General features: G+C 44.0%; 1 protein-coding gene across 2 annotated transcripts in view; it reads right to left on the reverse strand.

Annotated features, from left to right (window-relative positions):
• Positions 1–374: 374 nt before the first annotated feature.
• The window catches only part of Atg2b (autophagy related 2B), a 60898-nt gene continuing 43477 nt past the window's right edge, over positions 375–17795 (reverse strand). The window contains exons 30-42 of one of the 2 annotated variants that reach the window (XM_051196555.1): positions 16011–16213; positions 14541–14767; positions 12940–13045; positions 11924–12118; positions 11093–11194; positions 8770–8848; positions 7934–8141; positions 5479–5548; positions 4644–4726; positions 3868–3989; positions 3343–3497; positions 2573–2722; positions 375–872 (exon numbers count right to left, since the gene is read on the reverse strand). In XM_051196555.1, the coding sequence (XP_051052512.1) occupies positions 642–872; positions 2573–2722; positions 3343–3497; positions 3868–3989; positions 4644–4726; positions 5479–5548; positions 7934–8141; positions 8770–8848; positions 11093–11194; positions 11924–12118; positions 12940–13045; positions 14541–14767; positions 16011–16213 (1931 nt within the window). In that variant the 3' untranslated portion in view covers positions 375–641. Of the gene's footprint in view, positions 873–2572; positions 2723–3342; positions 3498–3867; positions 3990–4643; positions 4727–5478; positions 5549–7933; positions 8142–8769; positions 8849–11092; positions 11195–11923; positions 12119–12939; positions 13049–14540; positions 14768–16010; positions 16214–17795 lie in introns of both variants that reach the window. The other variant, XM_051196554.1, reaches the window with a different exon arrangement.

Below are 17795 nucleotides of genomic sequence, written 5' to 3' on the forward strand. Positions count from 1 at the left end.
CACCTTGTTACACACACACACACACACACACACACACACACACACACACACACACACACACACACACAGAGGATAAAGTGCAGCACAGCAGATCTCATCTGTGACACTCACTTTCTCCAGGTGAGCTGAGCAGGCGCTCACTCGGGGAGCTGAGGCCCTGCCTTACACTGGAGCCCTAGCTGCGATGCTTTCCCTGTGGCTCCTCTCACCAGCATCACAAGTGTTGACGCTGTGAGTCGAGGAATCAACTCCCCAGAACTACAAGAGTGCTCCCTGATGCTTTGGGAGTGCTCCAATCTCTCTCTCTCTCTCTTTTTTTAAGCACTCAACACTGTTTACAGAGATGTTCCCAATGAGATCTTGTCAGTAACAAGTACAATTACAGTCACTTTAATGAAAGCAAAGCATTCAACATGGCAGAGATTTCTACTGGCCATGACACCGACCACCAGCCACTTCCTCGGGCAAGTGCCAGGCCCTAAAATGTCACAAGGTTTTGGCTGCATATGTTCTGACATTAATCACTTAACTGAAAACTGCTTTTGTTCCTGAGATGAGCACATAAATTAAACAAGTTCTCTAAGAAGCTGCCACGGGACACCGTGCCCCTTAGCCCACACGCTGTGGAGCCCCTGGAAGCATCAATCCTCCCCGTGGCGCCATTTCTGAGATTCGTCCTGGCGAACATCTGGTCTAATTTGGTTTCTCATGCCACCTAACACATTTGAGGTTGCTTCGGTGGCTACGATTAGTGGCTTGACCACTGCTGGTGGGATCTGGCGCAGGACTTCACCCACAGCACCAGTGACCCCTCTGCTCTCGTGTTCTCGAGCTGCCGTCTCATAAATGGTCTGAGCCGTGTCTGCAATTCCCTGCAAAGGGAGGGAGCAGAGAAGAGAAAAGCCCAGGTCAGAGACTACGGTGCCCATACTTCACACTTAGTACAGTCAGCCAACATGTCTACAACTAGACCAAAACAGAGACAAGCAAAACAGCCAGCCATCCTCACTCACAAGGTTCGCCTGTGAAGGAAAGTGACACTCACCCTGACCTAGCATTTCTCTGTGACACTAGTGTGCAGAAAATGAAGCTCAGTTAGTTCCAAGCAAGAAACACATCATGACTTAAAAGCAACTCTGGCCCAATTAATCCCTCCAGCTAAATACAATTCTACAAATAGGTCCTCTTGAGCAAATGCTCTTGCCAGAGGGTCGAAGTGAGGATTCCTCAGTGCTCGGAACGCATGCACTCCGCCTACAATTACTAGTCATGTATTAGAAAAGAGCCGAGGATTACACTGTGGGATCACATCAGAGATTAGAAAGACACGAGCGGGAGCTCAACAGTCATCACAGCTTTGGCAGCACGCACCTCTGTCACCACGGCTAAGCTTTGAGCAGGACGTACACACTGTGGGCAATGACAGGGTTGGACTTCAAAGGAGTCCTGGGTCCCTGTCACTTACATGTCACTGAACTCTCTGGGACCATTTTGGCTGCTTCTACGATGAGTATAGAAGAAACACAGAAGTCTCCAGAAAAATCCAAGACTCATCCTAACCAGAATCTAACCGTCAGTCTGACACAGCAAACAGAACAAGCAGCAGCATGGGTCAGACACAGGTTTAAGAAATGGTGCTGAGATTATTTTAATCCCTAAGGAGCTGGCCAGGTGATGCTGGCAGGGTCAGGGTTCCCTGGGAAGGGAGGCTCAAGGAGGGGGGCTGCCTGGGTTAGAGGGCCTCTGTGGCACTACCTTCATGACTCAATAGAAGAGGGAAGACCGCCCCCTACTGTGGGAGAGCAGTTCCTGGGCAGGGAACCTGCAACTGTGCAGAGAGTGGAGAGGACACTGTGCACCACAGCATGTGCTCATTACACACTACGTCCTTGGACTCGGGTGCGATCTCCAGCTGCTTCACTTCCCCAACATGACACACTGTGCTCTGAACTGTGAGCGAATCCCAGGTAGAATGACCACAAACTTCTGCATGTCATAGCAGTAAGAAGGTAAAAGGGAGGAAGTCAGTGCGTGCTGTGCCAACACTTGGGGAGCCTGACTAGATCCCTAGAACCCACAGGACAGGAGAGAACTGATTCCACACATCGGTCCTTTGACTTCCACATAAACACTGTGGCATGCATGTGTCCCCCACAAAATTGACAGAAAAATGAGTAAATAAGTGTAAAAACCTAATGTGGAGACTCCCATAGTTGCCGCTAACTAATTCCACTCCACGGACTTCTTGCACACATGAATGGACAAGCCTATGGGGCACTTTCTTAGTTATTGATGGGGCTGGTGGTCCTGGGTACTATAAGAAAGCTGGCTGAGCAAACCAGTACACAGCTCCCTCCATGGCCTCTGCATCGGCTCCTGCCTCCAGGCTGCTGCTCTATGTGAGCTCCTGTCCTGACTTCCTCTAGTGATGGACCACAGTGCGGAAGTGTAAGCTGAAATAAAGCCCCTCCTCTCCAAGTTGCTTTTGGTCATGTTCCATCTTAGCAATAGAAACCCCAACCACAAAAGCATGCAAGCCAGTTCTGATTTGTCAGCTGAAGTGTCTACATACCTCTTTGACAACACTGTAGGCCTTGGCCACACCTTCCCTCAGGTCTACTGGCTGGTGGGCTAAACGGTGATGAGGGAATCTCTTTGCCTTCTTGGGCTCAATGGAGAGGGTACCCGGAGACACCATGTCATACGCAGTCTCTGCTGCCGCCTGGGCCATAGTGTCAGAAGAAGAAATGAATTGGAGGACAGTCTAGAGAGCTGGGCACCAACAGGGTGGCAGCTGCTCTCCTGTAGCGGCAGAGAGGGTCCCACCACTGGTGCCTCCGCTTCACACTCATAACAAGAGCTGAGGGCTTTCACAGTGTGAACCCAGAAGGTTACTAAAAACACCCATCCAGACTAAGCTGACTTACTCAGCCCCTTCCTCTTATTATCCCATGTAGCAACTTGGAACATTTCTGTCTAACCCGTCACATGGTCTTAAACTTAGCTCTGTTCCTTTTACAGAGATCAGTAAAATAAATTCCCTGCTGATTTAATCAGTGTTATTTTTTTTTTTTTTGAAATATTCAAACAGACTTGGCAAGTATCCTACAACTATGTTGCCTAAATACTCAGTACTAGACATCTAAACAACTGCCAAGCACCAGACAGGGTGTGAACACCTGAGCACCTGGAGGGAAGGCTGAGGACCAAAACTATGAGGACAGTCTGGGCTATATAGCAAGAATTTGTCTCAACAAAACAAAAGACAGTAGATCATTATAAATGAGCAGCAGCCACTATACAGGGCCCCTGTGTCCGGATGAGGCAGGCAGGGAATAGTACCTGTATGGTCTGAACCATTCTGTTGGTGAGTTCTAGAGCAGCCATGGCAGTGGAGGTACCAAACGAGGCAGCTCCTCTCTGGAAGCCTCTTACAATGCGGCCGTCCTTCCGGTACTGCTCGATTGGCAGCCACACCAAATCCTTCAGGCCTTGCACTAGACAAAGAAATCACAATGACAACTGTTGGTCACAAAGAGTCTACCCGGTAGCTCCTTGTCTCGTTCTCCCTGAGGTCCCCAAAAGCCAGGCTTCTCAGTAGAAATACAGGCTAAGCCATATGTGTGATTCTAAGTGTTCTGATAATCATTCCAAAAAGTAAACTTAACTTTAATATTTGAACCCAGATATATCCTGAACACTTTCATTGATAATAGAATGAGTCTAACCTGGATGTAGGCTCTGACCCCGAAAGTAGGGGTGAAGTTTTAGATGCATTAGTGTGCATGGAGGTTTTACAGAAAAACGTTCTTTACATAGACTCTGAAGGCATTTGTAACCCCCAAAAGATTTAAAAAGACAACCCACCTAATTGAACTAGTGAATGCATAGGCCCAACACCTCCCAGGATTCCTGGTAGCTGGTTCTTCTTAATGTCAGTGAGCCATTCGGTGATTGCATATGAGAACAATTTGTCAATACCTAGCAAACTACAGAAGATGACTGTTAATGAAAAGAAATAGACTACACACTTAAAGACTTTGCTCTTTGGAAACTACATATTACAAAGACAGAATACTACAGATGCTCCAAAAATGGCTAATCATTTTTATATCACAGAGAAATAAAAATCAGCTACTAAATTCCCAATCTAAATCTCTCTCTCTCTCTCTCTCTGTCTCTCTCTCTCTCTCTCTCTCTCTCTGTGTGTGTGTGTGTGTGTGTGTGTGTGTGTGTGTGTGTGTGTACGGACGGGCAGACAAAGATCAACAACGCTTGGGAAGCATGCACATGTGGCGTCTTCCACTGATCTTATCTCTTGACTCCCCCATGGCTCAGGCACAGAGTACTAATCACAACGACATCTGTGAACCTGCATTCCTGTAACTGAATAAGCTAATTTACAACTTTAGCAAGTTATCTTAAAAATATTCTAAAGTGAAGATATTTTCAAGAAATACTACTCTGTTCCACCCACTTCTACTCCCCCACACAAATATTAGCCCCCAGTCAGAGGGGTCCTCAAAGCTACCCTCTCTGCAGAAAACACAGAGCAGCTCTGCCTGCTTTCAAACACCCATGTTCATGTTTATACTAGCCTTAGTGCCCTCACCTTAAAGTCTCAGGCAGGTCAATCTACTCACCCATGCCTATAGAACAGCCTCTTCAGCTTTAGCTCAGAACAGTTCAACTGGGCCAAGCCAATCAAAATCCCAGCCAATGTTCCCTGAAATAGAGAGAGTGGCCAATTAATTCATAAACTAAGGAGAGACTCAACATTTAACAGAGCTGTTACTGGGGAAGTCCAAGCACGGTTTTTGTTTTTTGTTTTTGTTTTGAAAGGGGTCAAGATTGGGTTTCTCCGTGTAACAGTCCTGGCCCTGGCTGTCCTGGAACTCACTCCTTAAACCAGGCTGGCCTCCAACTCAAAGATCCGCCTGCCTCTACCTCCCTAGTGCTGGGATTAAAGGTGTACACTGCCACTACCTAGTTATCTTCCACCACCTAGTTATATGATATTCTTTAATGAAGATAAATGCTTCAAATAGTGACAGGAAAAAAATATTTTATATGGTACAATCCACTATACCAGCTAATAATCAACATGTATGAAATTTCACTCAGAGTATTTCATATTTACTTAGAAACAAGTAAAGGTACTGCACTTCATGCCAAACACATGTACACATATAAACCATGACAGCACTAACTTCATTGGTTAATATGTTTTAAACGGAATCTACAAGAGAGGGAGAGCCCTGCTGAGATGGCACAGATAAAGTCACTTGGCACCAAGCCTGGTGACCTAGTTTAATCCCCAGGTCCCTCACAATGGAAGGAGAGAATTGGCTCTTGTAAGTTGTCCTCTGACCTCCACACATGTGCCTTCTTTCCTCATGTACTTCCTCCTTCCTCAAGAAATAAGTGTAATTTTTAAAAGGTAATTTTGTATTACATAATCACACAAAGTTTCCACACCTGATCCATCGATACATGTTTGCCATGATAGTCAAGCCGAATAGGAACTTCTGCTGTGAATCTGAATTCTCTGGGGAGAAACAAAGGGCGTTAATTATATTCACATTACTGATCATAAAATTAGACCTAACTTGTTAAGCTGAAAATTCAAAACAAAACCACAAAGTAAATTATAAGCACATCTTATGTCTTAAATACAAAAGGATGCCTTTTAGTTCCAGCTTGTCTTAAAATCATGACTAAACAGACAAATTCTATCGATTGTACTTAAATGTTGTCACAAAACCTTTTCTCAGTTTATTCTTAGAAAAAACTGTTTACATATTCTCAAGTCATACAGAGGACAAAAAAAAGTGGCCTCAGATGTCAATGGGAAGTCGACAGGAGAGGCACGAAGACCTCCCACACACCCCCACCTCCCACTGAATGTGAGCCTGGCAGGCCCTGGCCTGGCCGCTACTCCTCACTACATGGGATGCTCAGCTCTCTGAGACTTAATTCTTTGTCACTGTAAAAATGCATACCCTGGCATATTTTGGTGACAGTTTGTGAAATTAATGCTTATAAGTAAATATGAATATACTAACACTGGGAATTCTGGGGGGGGGGGTAAAATAAAAACTACACACTGATGACATATGACCAACACAGTGAGCTGCCTTCCTGAAAACTTAATGCTCAGAACCCAAAACTCAATTTACCACAATAAAATAAATGCTAATGGTTATATATCAATCTTAGAAAAGCCCACCACACCCACAATAAGATGTGGGGCTGGAGCGATGGCTCAGCAGTTAAGAGCACTGGATGCTCTTCCAGAGGTCCTGAGTTCAATTTCCAGCAACCACAACTATCTGTTACAAGATTTGGTGACCTCTTCTGGCCTGCAGGCATACATGCAGACAGAATGCTGCATATGCAACAGACAGACAGACAGACAGACAGAGGCAATTTGCTGTTGTGGTCAGTGTCTAAGCCTGGGTCCCAGGTCCATCTCTTGTCTCTGATTGCACATCTGCATCTATTCACCTTTATGCCTTTCTTCGCCGTGGTATAAGATGTGTTAACTGACAGACCATTTGATTATTTATATATTCAGTTAGCCAGACATTCTCCACAGTGCCTAGACAGAAGTCTGACACACACAGTAAGTGCAACAGCCTCTTGCAGAGGGAGGGAGGAAGAAGATGCTCACTACATCACTGGAAAGTCAGCGAGCAGATGGGTGATGACTGAGACCTTCACTTGGCCACAGTCTAACTCCGGGCATGAACTTATGTCTGTGGAGGAATAACTGAAGTACTAGCACTCATTACCACAGGGTGAGGGCTCTCCAGGAGAACAGAGGTGATATCTACAAGCTATTTTCCATAATACAAATAACCTAGCAAAAACATACAAAATAAACATTTGCCTAGGTAAACAGGTAAAACTATAGGGGACTGTCTTAATCCAATTAAACACTGCCAAGCCAGCTGTGGGGGCATGCCTGTAACCTCAGCTACCTGAGAGACTAAGGAGGAGGATCTAGAGTTTGATGCCAGCCTGGGCCACAGTGAGACCTACCTCCATACAAACAAAGTGTCAAATTTCTTACTCTCAGGATTACATTTACTGAGGCTGAATTGGCAAATTATATACGATTAATACAAGATAAAACTTGAAGTTACCACTAAGACACAAATCTCCAAAGGAAAATAACAAAACTCAACATTTGCAGTGAAATGTAGACCCAGCAGCCATTTCATCTACGGTCCCTCCTTTCCCACATGCTATTATTTCTACATCTATCATCACCACTGTACGGCATCTTTAAAACATGACATTTCTAAATATGGGCCACAACCAAAGTCTCCTCTCATAACACAGAAGGAAAGACAGAAAAACCGGGGGCCCTGGAAAGGAACAGGGGGAGGGATTGCTCTTTGACCCTCCTCTTTCTAGAAATGCCAAGCCTCCATCCTGACCATCAATGGCTAGGAAAAGGCAACAGGAAGAACAGGTCAGTCTGCCAAGGAAGAGAAGAATCCAGAATGAGGCTGGCTGGCCACACAGGCAAGCAGCAGCAGTGCAGGGCCGGAGTTTCCCACAATGCTCTCCTGCTTCAGGGCCAATGGGGAGAAGCAGACTGAGGCCTCAGCAGAAGGGAAAAGCAGTGTGTGGAAAGGATGGCCCCACGCTGGGGCTACAGACACACTCTAAGACCTGAAAGGGGGCAGTGGGAGGAGGGGGGACTTTCACAACAGACTCAGTACAGAAATGCCCTGAAATTAGGGTTGCCATGTGTAAACAAGGGCTGACAGTTAGGCAAGGACCACAGGCAAACGGCAAACAGTAACAGAGTTTATACATCAATGTAAAGGGACACTGATGGCACCTCATGCTTACTGGTCCACTTACACACTCAGGAGCCATCCATGAGAACTTCATTTTTTAGCAAAATAAAAGCACTTACCTAAAAAACACAGGCTGGTCACTAAATGAAGCTTCCTCAGCTGAGAAGTCCTTCTCCTCCAGTCCATCAGCCCCCTCCACTGAATTGGCACTATGGTTTGGGGAAGGTTGTTTTGGCCCAGGGAAAGAAACAACTAGATTTGGCTCCTTTGAGGTACTCAAATGCCTTGGCAAACTGCAGGTGACATCAGCTCCAGGAGACTTTGTAACTGAAAACACGAGGGACACATCTGAAGTCAGTTCTGCTACTTTCAAGTCCCATGACAATCGATACTGATGCGCCCGCACCCTACACTTCACTGAGTAAACAAACACAACTCCTGGTACAGAGAGCATCTGCTCCCACCCTCCATTACTACTGTTCATAAACACACCTTTATTAATTAACATGGAATGTATATATACGGACGGGAATAAGAAATGCAAGTATACTATGGAAAACAACACACAGCAATTAAAATCCATCTGTGTGCACCCAGTCCTGATTTCATAATAAGCTGAGTTAAAACTCTCCCATCTCACATGGAGAGGCATGTGTACTTTCTGTAAAACCTCACATGGAGAGGCATGTACCCATTCTGTAAAAACTGTACTTGGAGTATGAACTTTGAACCTCGCCAGGAAGTGTGCTCTTGTGATGCTGGATGGCCACAGCCAGCCACAGCTCTTTAGTCAGCAGTTGCTAGGGAAAACACCACGCCACAATGCGGGCTCCAGGTACTACTTTCATTTGAGTTACATTACTCAGCTTACAAAGGCATTCTGAGGACATGACCCTGTGCTAGGTAAGGACCTCTGCACTCATGGCAGAACCCTCAGGCTGTATGTGTTGAGTACCTTCTGGATCTGGAGTCAACAGAAGCTCCACTTCTGTAGAAAGACTGGTGAAGAAATCCTTGAGGAAGAACAAGGCATCCTGGAATGGAAACAAGTTGCTGTAACTGACAGGACACTTACTGGCTGCTCGTGGAAAACTTAAGTAGCTGGTCACAGTAGCTGAAGGACCTAGAAGTTCTACTTTTATTTACTACATGTATGTAGATGCATGTATGTGTATGTATAAAAATGCACATGCATGCATGTTATCCAAGATAAATGAAAAATATACATTTCTATACAAATCTCACAACTGCCTTATTTATGAACACTAAGCATAAGTGCAAACCAGCAGACAAATGGGAAGCTGGGGCATATGCACAGTGACACCCTCAGAGCCAAGCTGTGACACAGATGAACCTCATAGACAATCCAGAGGAAGGAAGCCAAATGCGCTTCCATTTATGCAGAACCACAGCCCGGGAAGATGTCACTCTGAGGTTAGGGAATGATGGGCGGCTGTTTTGAGATGGTAAGGCCCGACTACACAGGGTAGAGAAGATAATGACGTTTCAGATAATGACATTTCAGCTGATAGTCACTACTCTACAGTAAAAATGTACCAAGCTCCCCTGCACGCTTAAATCTGTATACTTCGTAAGAGTATTTCAGCACAATCATTTAAAACTTAAAATTTAGGTTCAGTACTCAATGTTAAACTTTGACAGTAAACTGGGCAGTGGTGGCACACACTTTAATCCCAGCACTCAGGAGGCAGAGGCAGGCAGAATTCTGTGAGTTCGAGACCACCAGCCTGCTACAGAGCAAGTTCTAGGATAGGCTCAAAGCTACAGAGAAACCCTGACTCAAAAAACCAATAATAATAATAATAATGGTATGATAATGATAATAATAACTTTGACTGTAAAACATTTCTGCCTAGCCTGGTGTTCTATGACACAGCAGATTAACAGTACAGTGTTAAAGAGTTACTTTAATGTCAGTCATGCTCATTCTGTGACACAGGATGACACCATGTGGCCATACAATTTCTAGTTCCCTCACTGTTTTCTCTGCTTTAGAGTTCTACACAAGGACCTATAGTCAATATTAGAGAAACTTGAGCTTGCTAAGTTTGGTAAGACCATGCAATAAAGATGACTCTGACTCAATCTTCTCATGGTAAGAATTTCTACAGATCAATTTCCCCATCAATATTTCACTATATTTCTAGTAAGCTAACACATGGATAAACTGAATTAAAATAGAGATATCAAGAGGGCTGGAGAGATGGCTCGGTGGTTAAGAGCATTTGCTACTCTTGCAGAAGACCCAAGTTCAGACCCACACTGGGCAACTCACAACCACCTATAGCTCCAACTCCAGAGAACCTGAAGCCGTCTTCTGGCTCCCATAGGAATCTGCACACATGTGTGCAAATACTCACATACATACACAAACACATAAATAAAATAAATATGCACATCAATGGTATTTCCATAATGAAAGAATACTAATTTAAAGTTTGACCAGCTCAGAACCTGCAAGTATTATATATAAACCCAATGGCCTCTTGCACATCCTCTTGGACTGGGCCTACTGTTTACAGTTTGAACATTTATTTCAATTTATGTCTGAGACACCCATCGCTTGCCATAGCCTATCCAAATTTTATGTAAGTGACAGCATCAAAAATCAGTATTACTTAGGCAAGTGAATAATGCTATCCAGAAATATGTCAAACCCAAACCCAAAACTACCAAGAGATCGTGCTGTTTTAAAATTCCATGTATGTTCCACAGCTACTGTTTGCTTCAGCTAATACTTATGAAAGGCACACTCCTCATCCGTAGCATACAATGCCAGGCACTAAGCTAAATAAACGTTCTCCATATACTGGCCTATTTAATGCTCATGATACATGCATTACTGCCTCTCTCGTTAAAGCAAAGCCCAGAGAAATTTGATAGGATGCTTGTCTGAACATGAGAAAGGGATTTTCTTTACAACTTTACACAAATCTGTTTTTAATGGCCTCTATACTTATGGCCCCATTTACTATTTTGTCATTTTGCCTAGGACAGAAAAATTCTCTTGCAGAATCCTGTAACATCATCCTTCTAACATTTAACCCATCCCAGAGTCCTTAAGTCTCTAAAATTATGATACCTGAGTTAGGAGTAGAAAGAGAACTCAGTCCCATATCCCACAAGCAATGAGCGGGGACCACAGCAGAAGGCCAGACTTCAAACTTCACAGATGACTCTGTCCCACAGTCCTTAACTGAGCCCCTTTCTCCAAAGGTCAGAGAAAATAACTGCATCAATGCCCACACAGCACAAACCTGGTCGATGTTGAGGCGCAGTGGCATCAGGGCCACTCTCAAGCAGCACTCCTGTGGTAGCCTGCCAGACTCTGGGCGGACGTGCAGCGCTTTGACTGTCAACTAAAAGAAAGAGAAAAGCATTTCCCCGTGACTTACAGCCTTGTTCTCACTTAAAAAAATAAAAAGTAAACACTTATATTCCTACCTAAGAAAAAAAAGTAGAATTTTGAGATTTGAGGCCAGCCTAGGCTAGACAGTGAGACTCTGTCAAAGACGGAAGGAGGAAGAGAATTATATTTACCCTTCTTCCTTAAGAGGCTGTTCAAATGTCAAGAAAAATCTTATGACACATCTCTTTTTAGAGGACAACATCAAATGACAACACTGTAGCTTCAGGCTCAACGGAGCTTGCTGAGCTCCCAAAGCTAGTACACAGGCCCATCTTCCAGAGTCTGCCTGCCAGACCTCCAAAGTCCAGACTCTGCCTGTCAGACCTCCAAAGTCCAGAGTCTGCCTGTCAGACCTCCAAAGTCCAGAGCCAGCTATTCCCATCTCACTAACATTTAAAGTCTTCTAAGTGTGAAAGGCCGACAACAATCCCAGTTTTTTTCCAGTGCTTCTATTTTACCTGAGGTGTAACACATTCAGGTGTACCATTTTGGCAATTATAGTTAGGGGACGTGCGTATAAAATAACTCTTGAACACAAAACTTAAATAGTATGTTTAGCAGGAATCTCCATATTAAAATGAGAAGCCTTTCTCCCCACTCTAATTCTCCTACAGTTAGACACAAATAAAACCGGTTTCCAGGACTAACAAAAAGAGGATGAGTCTTCAAGGCATCTTACCATGTTGGAGTGAGCTTTACGAGGCATGTCTTTGCTGCAATACAGGTATAAAAACTTATTCATTTGGGATGTTGCCAGCCGATCTCGGATTTCAAGGTCCTGAACAATGAACACCTGCCTGGAGACTGGTTGTTCTAGGAGGCTGGACTCACACTCAGGCTTACAGGGGGGGTAGACTTCATGCTGAAACTTCACCTTAACACACAAGAACAACACAGCAATCTTGAGTTGCACTTGAATTTGGCCTTCTCCTTATTTTTTTTTCTATTGAGATTTTATGTATTTATATTTTGTGGCTTAGTTTGTCTACGCACCATGTGCATGCAGTGCCTACAGGCCAGATGAGGGTTTGGATCCCCTGGAACTGAAGTTAGAGCTGACAATGAGCCTCTCAGCCACGCTAAACATTACATCAATGTAAATGTCACCAGAGCTCTGTCTGTGGCCTCTGAATGTTCACAGGGGACCTTCCATAGGTGTACTTCAGAGTCAGGCCTTCCCAGACAGACCATGCAATAGAGCAGTGGTTCTTCAAGTGACCCATCAGAAAGGCAAATGCTGGGCAAGGCCAAGAAACATGTACTGTACAAAGGTCTGCAAGGGACTCTGGGCTGGCTGGGCATTGGTGGCACATGCCTGTAATCCCTGCATTCAGATGACAGAGGCAGGAGGAGCTCTGTGAGTTCAAAGCCAGCCTGGTCTACAGAGCGAGTTCCAGCAGGACAAGCTCCAAAGCAACACAGAGAAACCCTGTCTCAAAAAACAAAGAAAAAAGAAAAAAGAAAGAAAGAAAGAAAAGAAAAAAAAAAAAAAATTCCAAGGGACTCTGGGAACCCTACTGCAGGGGTAGCCTGGGAAAACAAAAACACCTCAGGCTTTTCAAATCATCAAAGAGAAAGAGGTGAGACCTATACTCTATAGGGTAAGGGTTTAAGGCTTCATGGGTGGGTATGACCAGAGAAGCCCAGCTAATACACCCACTGAAGAGAGTCTTCCCTTTCAGAAAACTTTCTTACCTTGCTTAATTGTATTTCCATTAAAAAGTCATGGTTCCTTCCTCTGCCACCATACACTGTATGACGTCCATGCCTTGTAGGTGTTTGAGAAGGTGAGCTATGGGGACTACTAAAGATGGACAAAGAGAAAACAGTTAAAACAAAAATACACCTGCTTTGTTAAAAGAATATCCAACTTAATGAAGGACATAAGAAAACTTAATAAGATACAAAGAGAAAACATTACAGAACTACTAGAATGTTCCACAAAGTGTCACTATAAATCAAACCTTATCATTTAGCCGGGAGTGGTGGTGTGGGCCTGTAATCCAGTTACTCCTGAGGCTGGGGTGGAAAGAGCAATGCTTTCTTGAGTCAGAGTGAGCTGAGTGGGACAGCATATGCCTACTATGTGCAATGCCTGAGGCTCAAGCCCCAACACCACGGGGGAAATGTGTCATTTATAGTATTCTGGATATACTGAAAATGCAATTTTATTACCACTATTATAGTAGTCATCTACTCGTTCAACATTCAGACCTATAGCAAAACCTAATGATGATGCTGGACACCAAACACATTAGGAATGAAGCCCCTTTAACTTTCTTTTGTCTCAGAAATCCAAGTCAACAACAGAACTCAACCAGGACTGAAGCATTGCAAATTAACCAGTAAGTAGAAAAGGGCTCAACTGCTGGGCCAAATGCTCTGCCTGGGAAGCTTCTGTGCCAGATCACCCCACAGACACCCTGGCTCCAGCACACCTACACTTTCTACTCACTCTCTCCTACTGCTTTGCTTAATCAAAATACTCAGCTCTGGGGTGGAGAGATGGCTCAGAGGTTAAGAGCACTGGCTGCTCTTCCAGAGGACCTGGGTTCAGTTCCCAGCACCCACATGGTGGCTCAACCATCTGTACATAACTGCAGTTCCAGTTCTGCCCTCTTCTGACCTCCCAGAGTACTAAGCATGCATGTGGTGCACAGACACTGACAGATAAAACACACACATAAGATAACTAGGCCTTAAAAGAAACAGTTGAAAAAATAAGATACTTGACTGTGCTCCATACCCCTGTTAGATGCTGGGGGCTCAGAGCAAGTGTGAACTCTGCCTCCTGACACACTCCCTCCATTCTATAGACCCATCCAGTCACATAACCTTTTCTCCCTTTGAAACTGAGTGCAAGGAATGGGTATTGTTCATTTTCATAAACAAACACACGATGGAGGGTGCTTGCTAAGACAGAATCTTCTAAGACGACATTTTAGTAAATGCATGACAAACACAAGTAAGTTCACAGCCACCTATAGGTATAACATTAAAATTACATATTCAAATACTAATTTATTTATTCATCATTAAGATAAATATCAGGGCTGAAGAGATGGCTCAGGGGTTAAGAGCACTGACTCCTCTTCCAAATGAACCTGGGTTCAAATCCCGCACCCACATGGCAACTAAAATGGTCTGTAACTCCAGTTCTGGGGGAGCTAATGGCCTCTTCTGGCTTCTGTAAGCACCACTTATGTAGTGCACAGACATGCACGCCTATAATAAATCTTATGGAAAGAAGATAAATTTCATGAGTTTTTCTATGGACAGATATCAAATGAACGCACATGTAACTCTTAGCTGGAGAAGTAGGAGGAACTGTTGTGAAGTCCTTGCCTCCGTAGAGATGCCACACCAGAGAGACTTCCTTAACCACATAGCGAATGGCAGGGACGGGAAAGTGGAGTGGGGCTTTGCTGCTATCCGTCCTTGTAATGGGCAGACTGAAATAGTCATCTCTTATCACAATCGCATCGTCAACCATGACCTTTATCAGTGGCTCTTCTTCCTTCTCCTGGAACACATCAACAGGTAGCACTCTTACTCACCACAAACAACAGCTGCTGTGCTTCACGGCCAACGGCTTTCTTGAGTCTACATTCTTTCATTAATTCGTTAATTTCAATATATGAAACAGTGTAATAATTTACTTTCTTTGAAATGGAGTCTCATACTGTATCTCTGACTGGTATGAAACTCATTAGGTAGCTGAGGTTGGCCTTGAACTTATAGCAATCCTCTGCCTCCTGAGGCCCGGGATTACAGGTACATACCACCACATGCAGCTTGGATAATAACTTCTGACATTAACCATCACATAATATATTGTACTTTGTTGATCATAAAAATAAAATCTGTTCTATAAAACTCAACTCACAGATAACTTCTAAAGTTTATAATTTGGCTCTTACTATTTGATAATTGAAAGTACACAGATTGAAAGCTGGGTGGTGGTGGCTCATGCCTTTAATCTCAGCACTTGGGATGCAGAGGTAGGCAGATTTCTGTGAGTTTGAGACCAGCCTGGTCTACAAAGTGAGCTCCAGGACAGTCTCCAAAGCTACACAGAGAAACGCTGTCTCGAAAACAGAAAAAAAGAAAAAGAAAAAAGAAAGTACAGAGTACAGACTGATTGAATGATTTCGTCTGTGTGTGTGTGTGTGTGTGTGTGTGTGTGTGTGTGTGTATGTGTGTGTGTGTGTGTGCATGCGCGCACAGGCATGCTATTACAGTTTAAATTCATACTGCATTCTAAACCAAAACCTGACAAATTTCTACACACTAATCAAATTATGTTTCTAATTACAGGCTTGTCCTGAGTTCAACTGCTTTGCTATTGAGTGGTAATTGTTTTTAATTGGAACGTTCTCAGAGCCTACAGTCACTTCTGAAGGCACTATTGGCTGTTTCACGTGTGTGCATTCATCTGCACCCAGTCAGTCTCCACAGACTCTTGAGTTCTCCCAGAGTTTTCACTAGCTGTTCTGTAGCCCGTCTCCCTGTCATCTGGTTGCACTGCCCTTCCGCCCAGCACCTACACGTCACTAACTGGGTAAAGAACCGTGCAAACTCAGCACACGCTGAGCCACGGGTTACACAGTAGTGTAGGGTCCCTTTACAAAGCACTGATGGAAACTACAAGATGACGTAATTTTGAAGTGGAAGGAGCTGCAGACTCAAAAGACCTTCAGGTGCCCTTTGGTCCATGTAATTTGTAGCACTATTTTAAAGTTTCAATTGTGTTATCAATTTGTTACCTGGATGGCTGCTTTTGGTGCAAAAAGGATGCAAAAGTCATCATTTTCAGTGGGTGCGCCTGTCATCGCGTCACTAATCAAGTGGTGAGGGAGGGAGGCGTAAGCAGGGCTGGGCTCCTGGGACACATTCCCACTCTCGTCTGGGAACAGGAAGAGGTCTGAGCAGCATGGCTCCTGAGTGTGCGACTTTTCATCCAGGACACCTAGAGAGATGGAAACATCTGGCAACAGCTTCTTGACTGAGGTCAGACACAGGATGCTCAGCCCTTCCACTACAAACCCTTCCCTATTTCTATCACAACTCTATGAGTCTGAGGCCTAGGGAGGGCTGAAGTAACATAAACACCTCAGCAAGAGACAGAAACACCCCAGAAGCACAAACAAGTGACTCAACATCAAGTTGGAGTTCTCTAGCAAAGGGACAGTTCCTTCCCAGCTATTTGGTGTAAGAATTCACCAATATCTGCTCCCATAACTGGGGTTTTACTTTGGCCAAGACTGTTTTTCAGGTGGAAGAAACTGACAAATGTCCACAGAGTTCAATCTTGGAAACTTCTTGGGTAACTCTGCAAAGGGAAGGAAAAAAGATTCATCTAGCAGACCCTCACCCAAAAACTACAGGAGCCTCTGCTTAGGGAAGGGTGGGGAGAGTGGCCAAGCTAATCCCTGGTTTCCAGAAACCCATGCTGGACATTTGTTCTCATGTAGTCTCTTAAAGTGAAATTCACAGATGATACCATGTGCACCAAAAATCGGTACATGAACATTTTATACTATGTAGTAGAGTTATCCATTTTTTCTCTGTTTATTAAACCAAATACTGGTATGGGACGAAGAACAGAAAAATACAAGACTCCCCCAGACAAGCATTCAGACACTGTAAACAGTACTGCAAGGCCATGTTCCCATCAATGTCTAGTGCTCACTGAAGACTCGTGTATAATATGCAATCAGGGTCCCTTCCCAGCTGCTGCTAGTTAATGCACAGGAAGCACTATCTTAAATTACAGTGAATGCAACATTTCATGCTAAATGTTTCACAATACCATGGATTTCCTCAGGATGCACATAGCCCAGGCTGCTCCTATACTCAACTATGTATAGCCAAATCTGTCCTTAAATTCTTGGCACTACTTTACCTCCCATGTTTTGGGATCTTAGGCATGTACCACCTTTCCCAGCTACGTCAAGCATTATTTTAAAATTAAGGTTTACAGAACTTAGAAATAACTATGTTCTCCACCAGGCATTGTGTCACACGCCTTTGATCCCAGCACTCAAGAGGTGGAGGCAGTCAGATCTCTGTGAATTCGAGATCAGCCTGGTCTACACAGTAAGTTCCAGAATAACCAGGGTTATATAAAGAGACCCTGTCTTAAAACAAAACAAAGAAATAACTGTGTTCATCCAATGAGGAAAATTGTTTTGAAACAAATGCTTCAAGTTAGATGCTACCATTTGGCTTTCAAGACTCTTTATTCATCTATCCCTTCCTGCTTTTCCAACTTTACTGTTTAATTCTTTTATGGCAACTTCTGTTCTAGTTACAGCGAGGTAAGTATCTACAGCTCACACCTGCCTTCCTCTGTGTTCTAGTACAGACAAATAAATCTATGACCTTGCCAAGATGATTTTCCACTCATGCACTCCCACATACAGACGACTAGTCCTGTGTGGTGATATCTTGCTTGTACAAATAAAGCTTGTCTGAAGATCAGAGGACAGAGCGCTAGCTAACCATAGAGAACTGGAGGTCTGTACAGACAGACAGGAAATGAGATGGCT

The sequence above is a fragment of the Phodopus roborovskii genome, unplaced genomic scaffold (assembly GCF_943737965.1).
Source record: "Phodopus roborovskii unplaced genomic scaffold, PHOROB, whole genome shotgun sequence".
Lineage (NCBI taxonomy): Eukaryota > Metazoa > Chordata > Mammalia > Rodentia > Cricetidae > Phodopus > Phodopus roborovskii.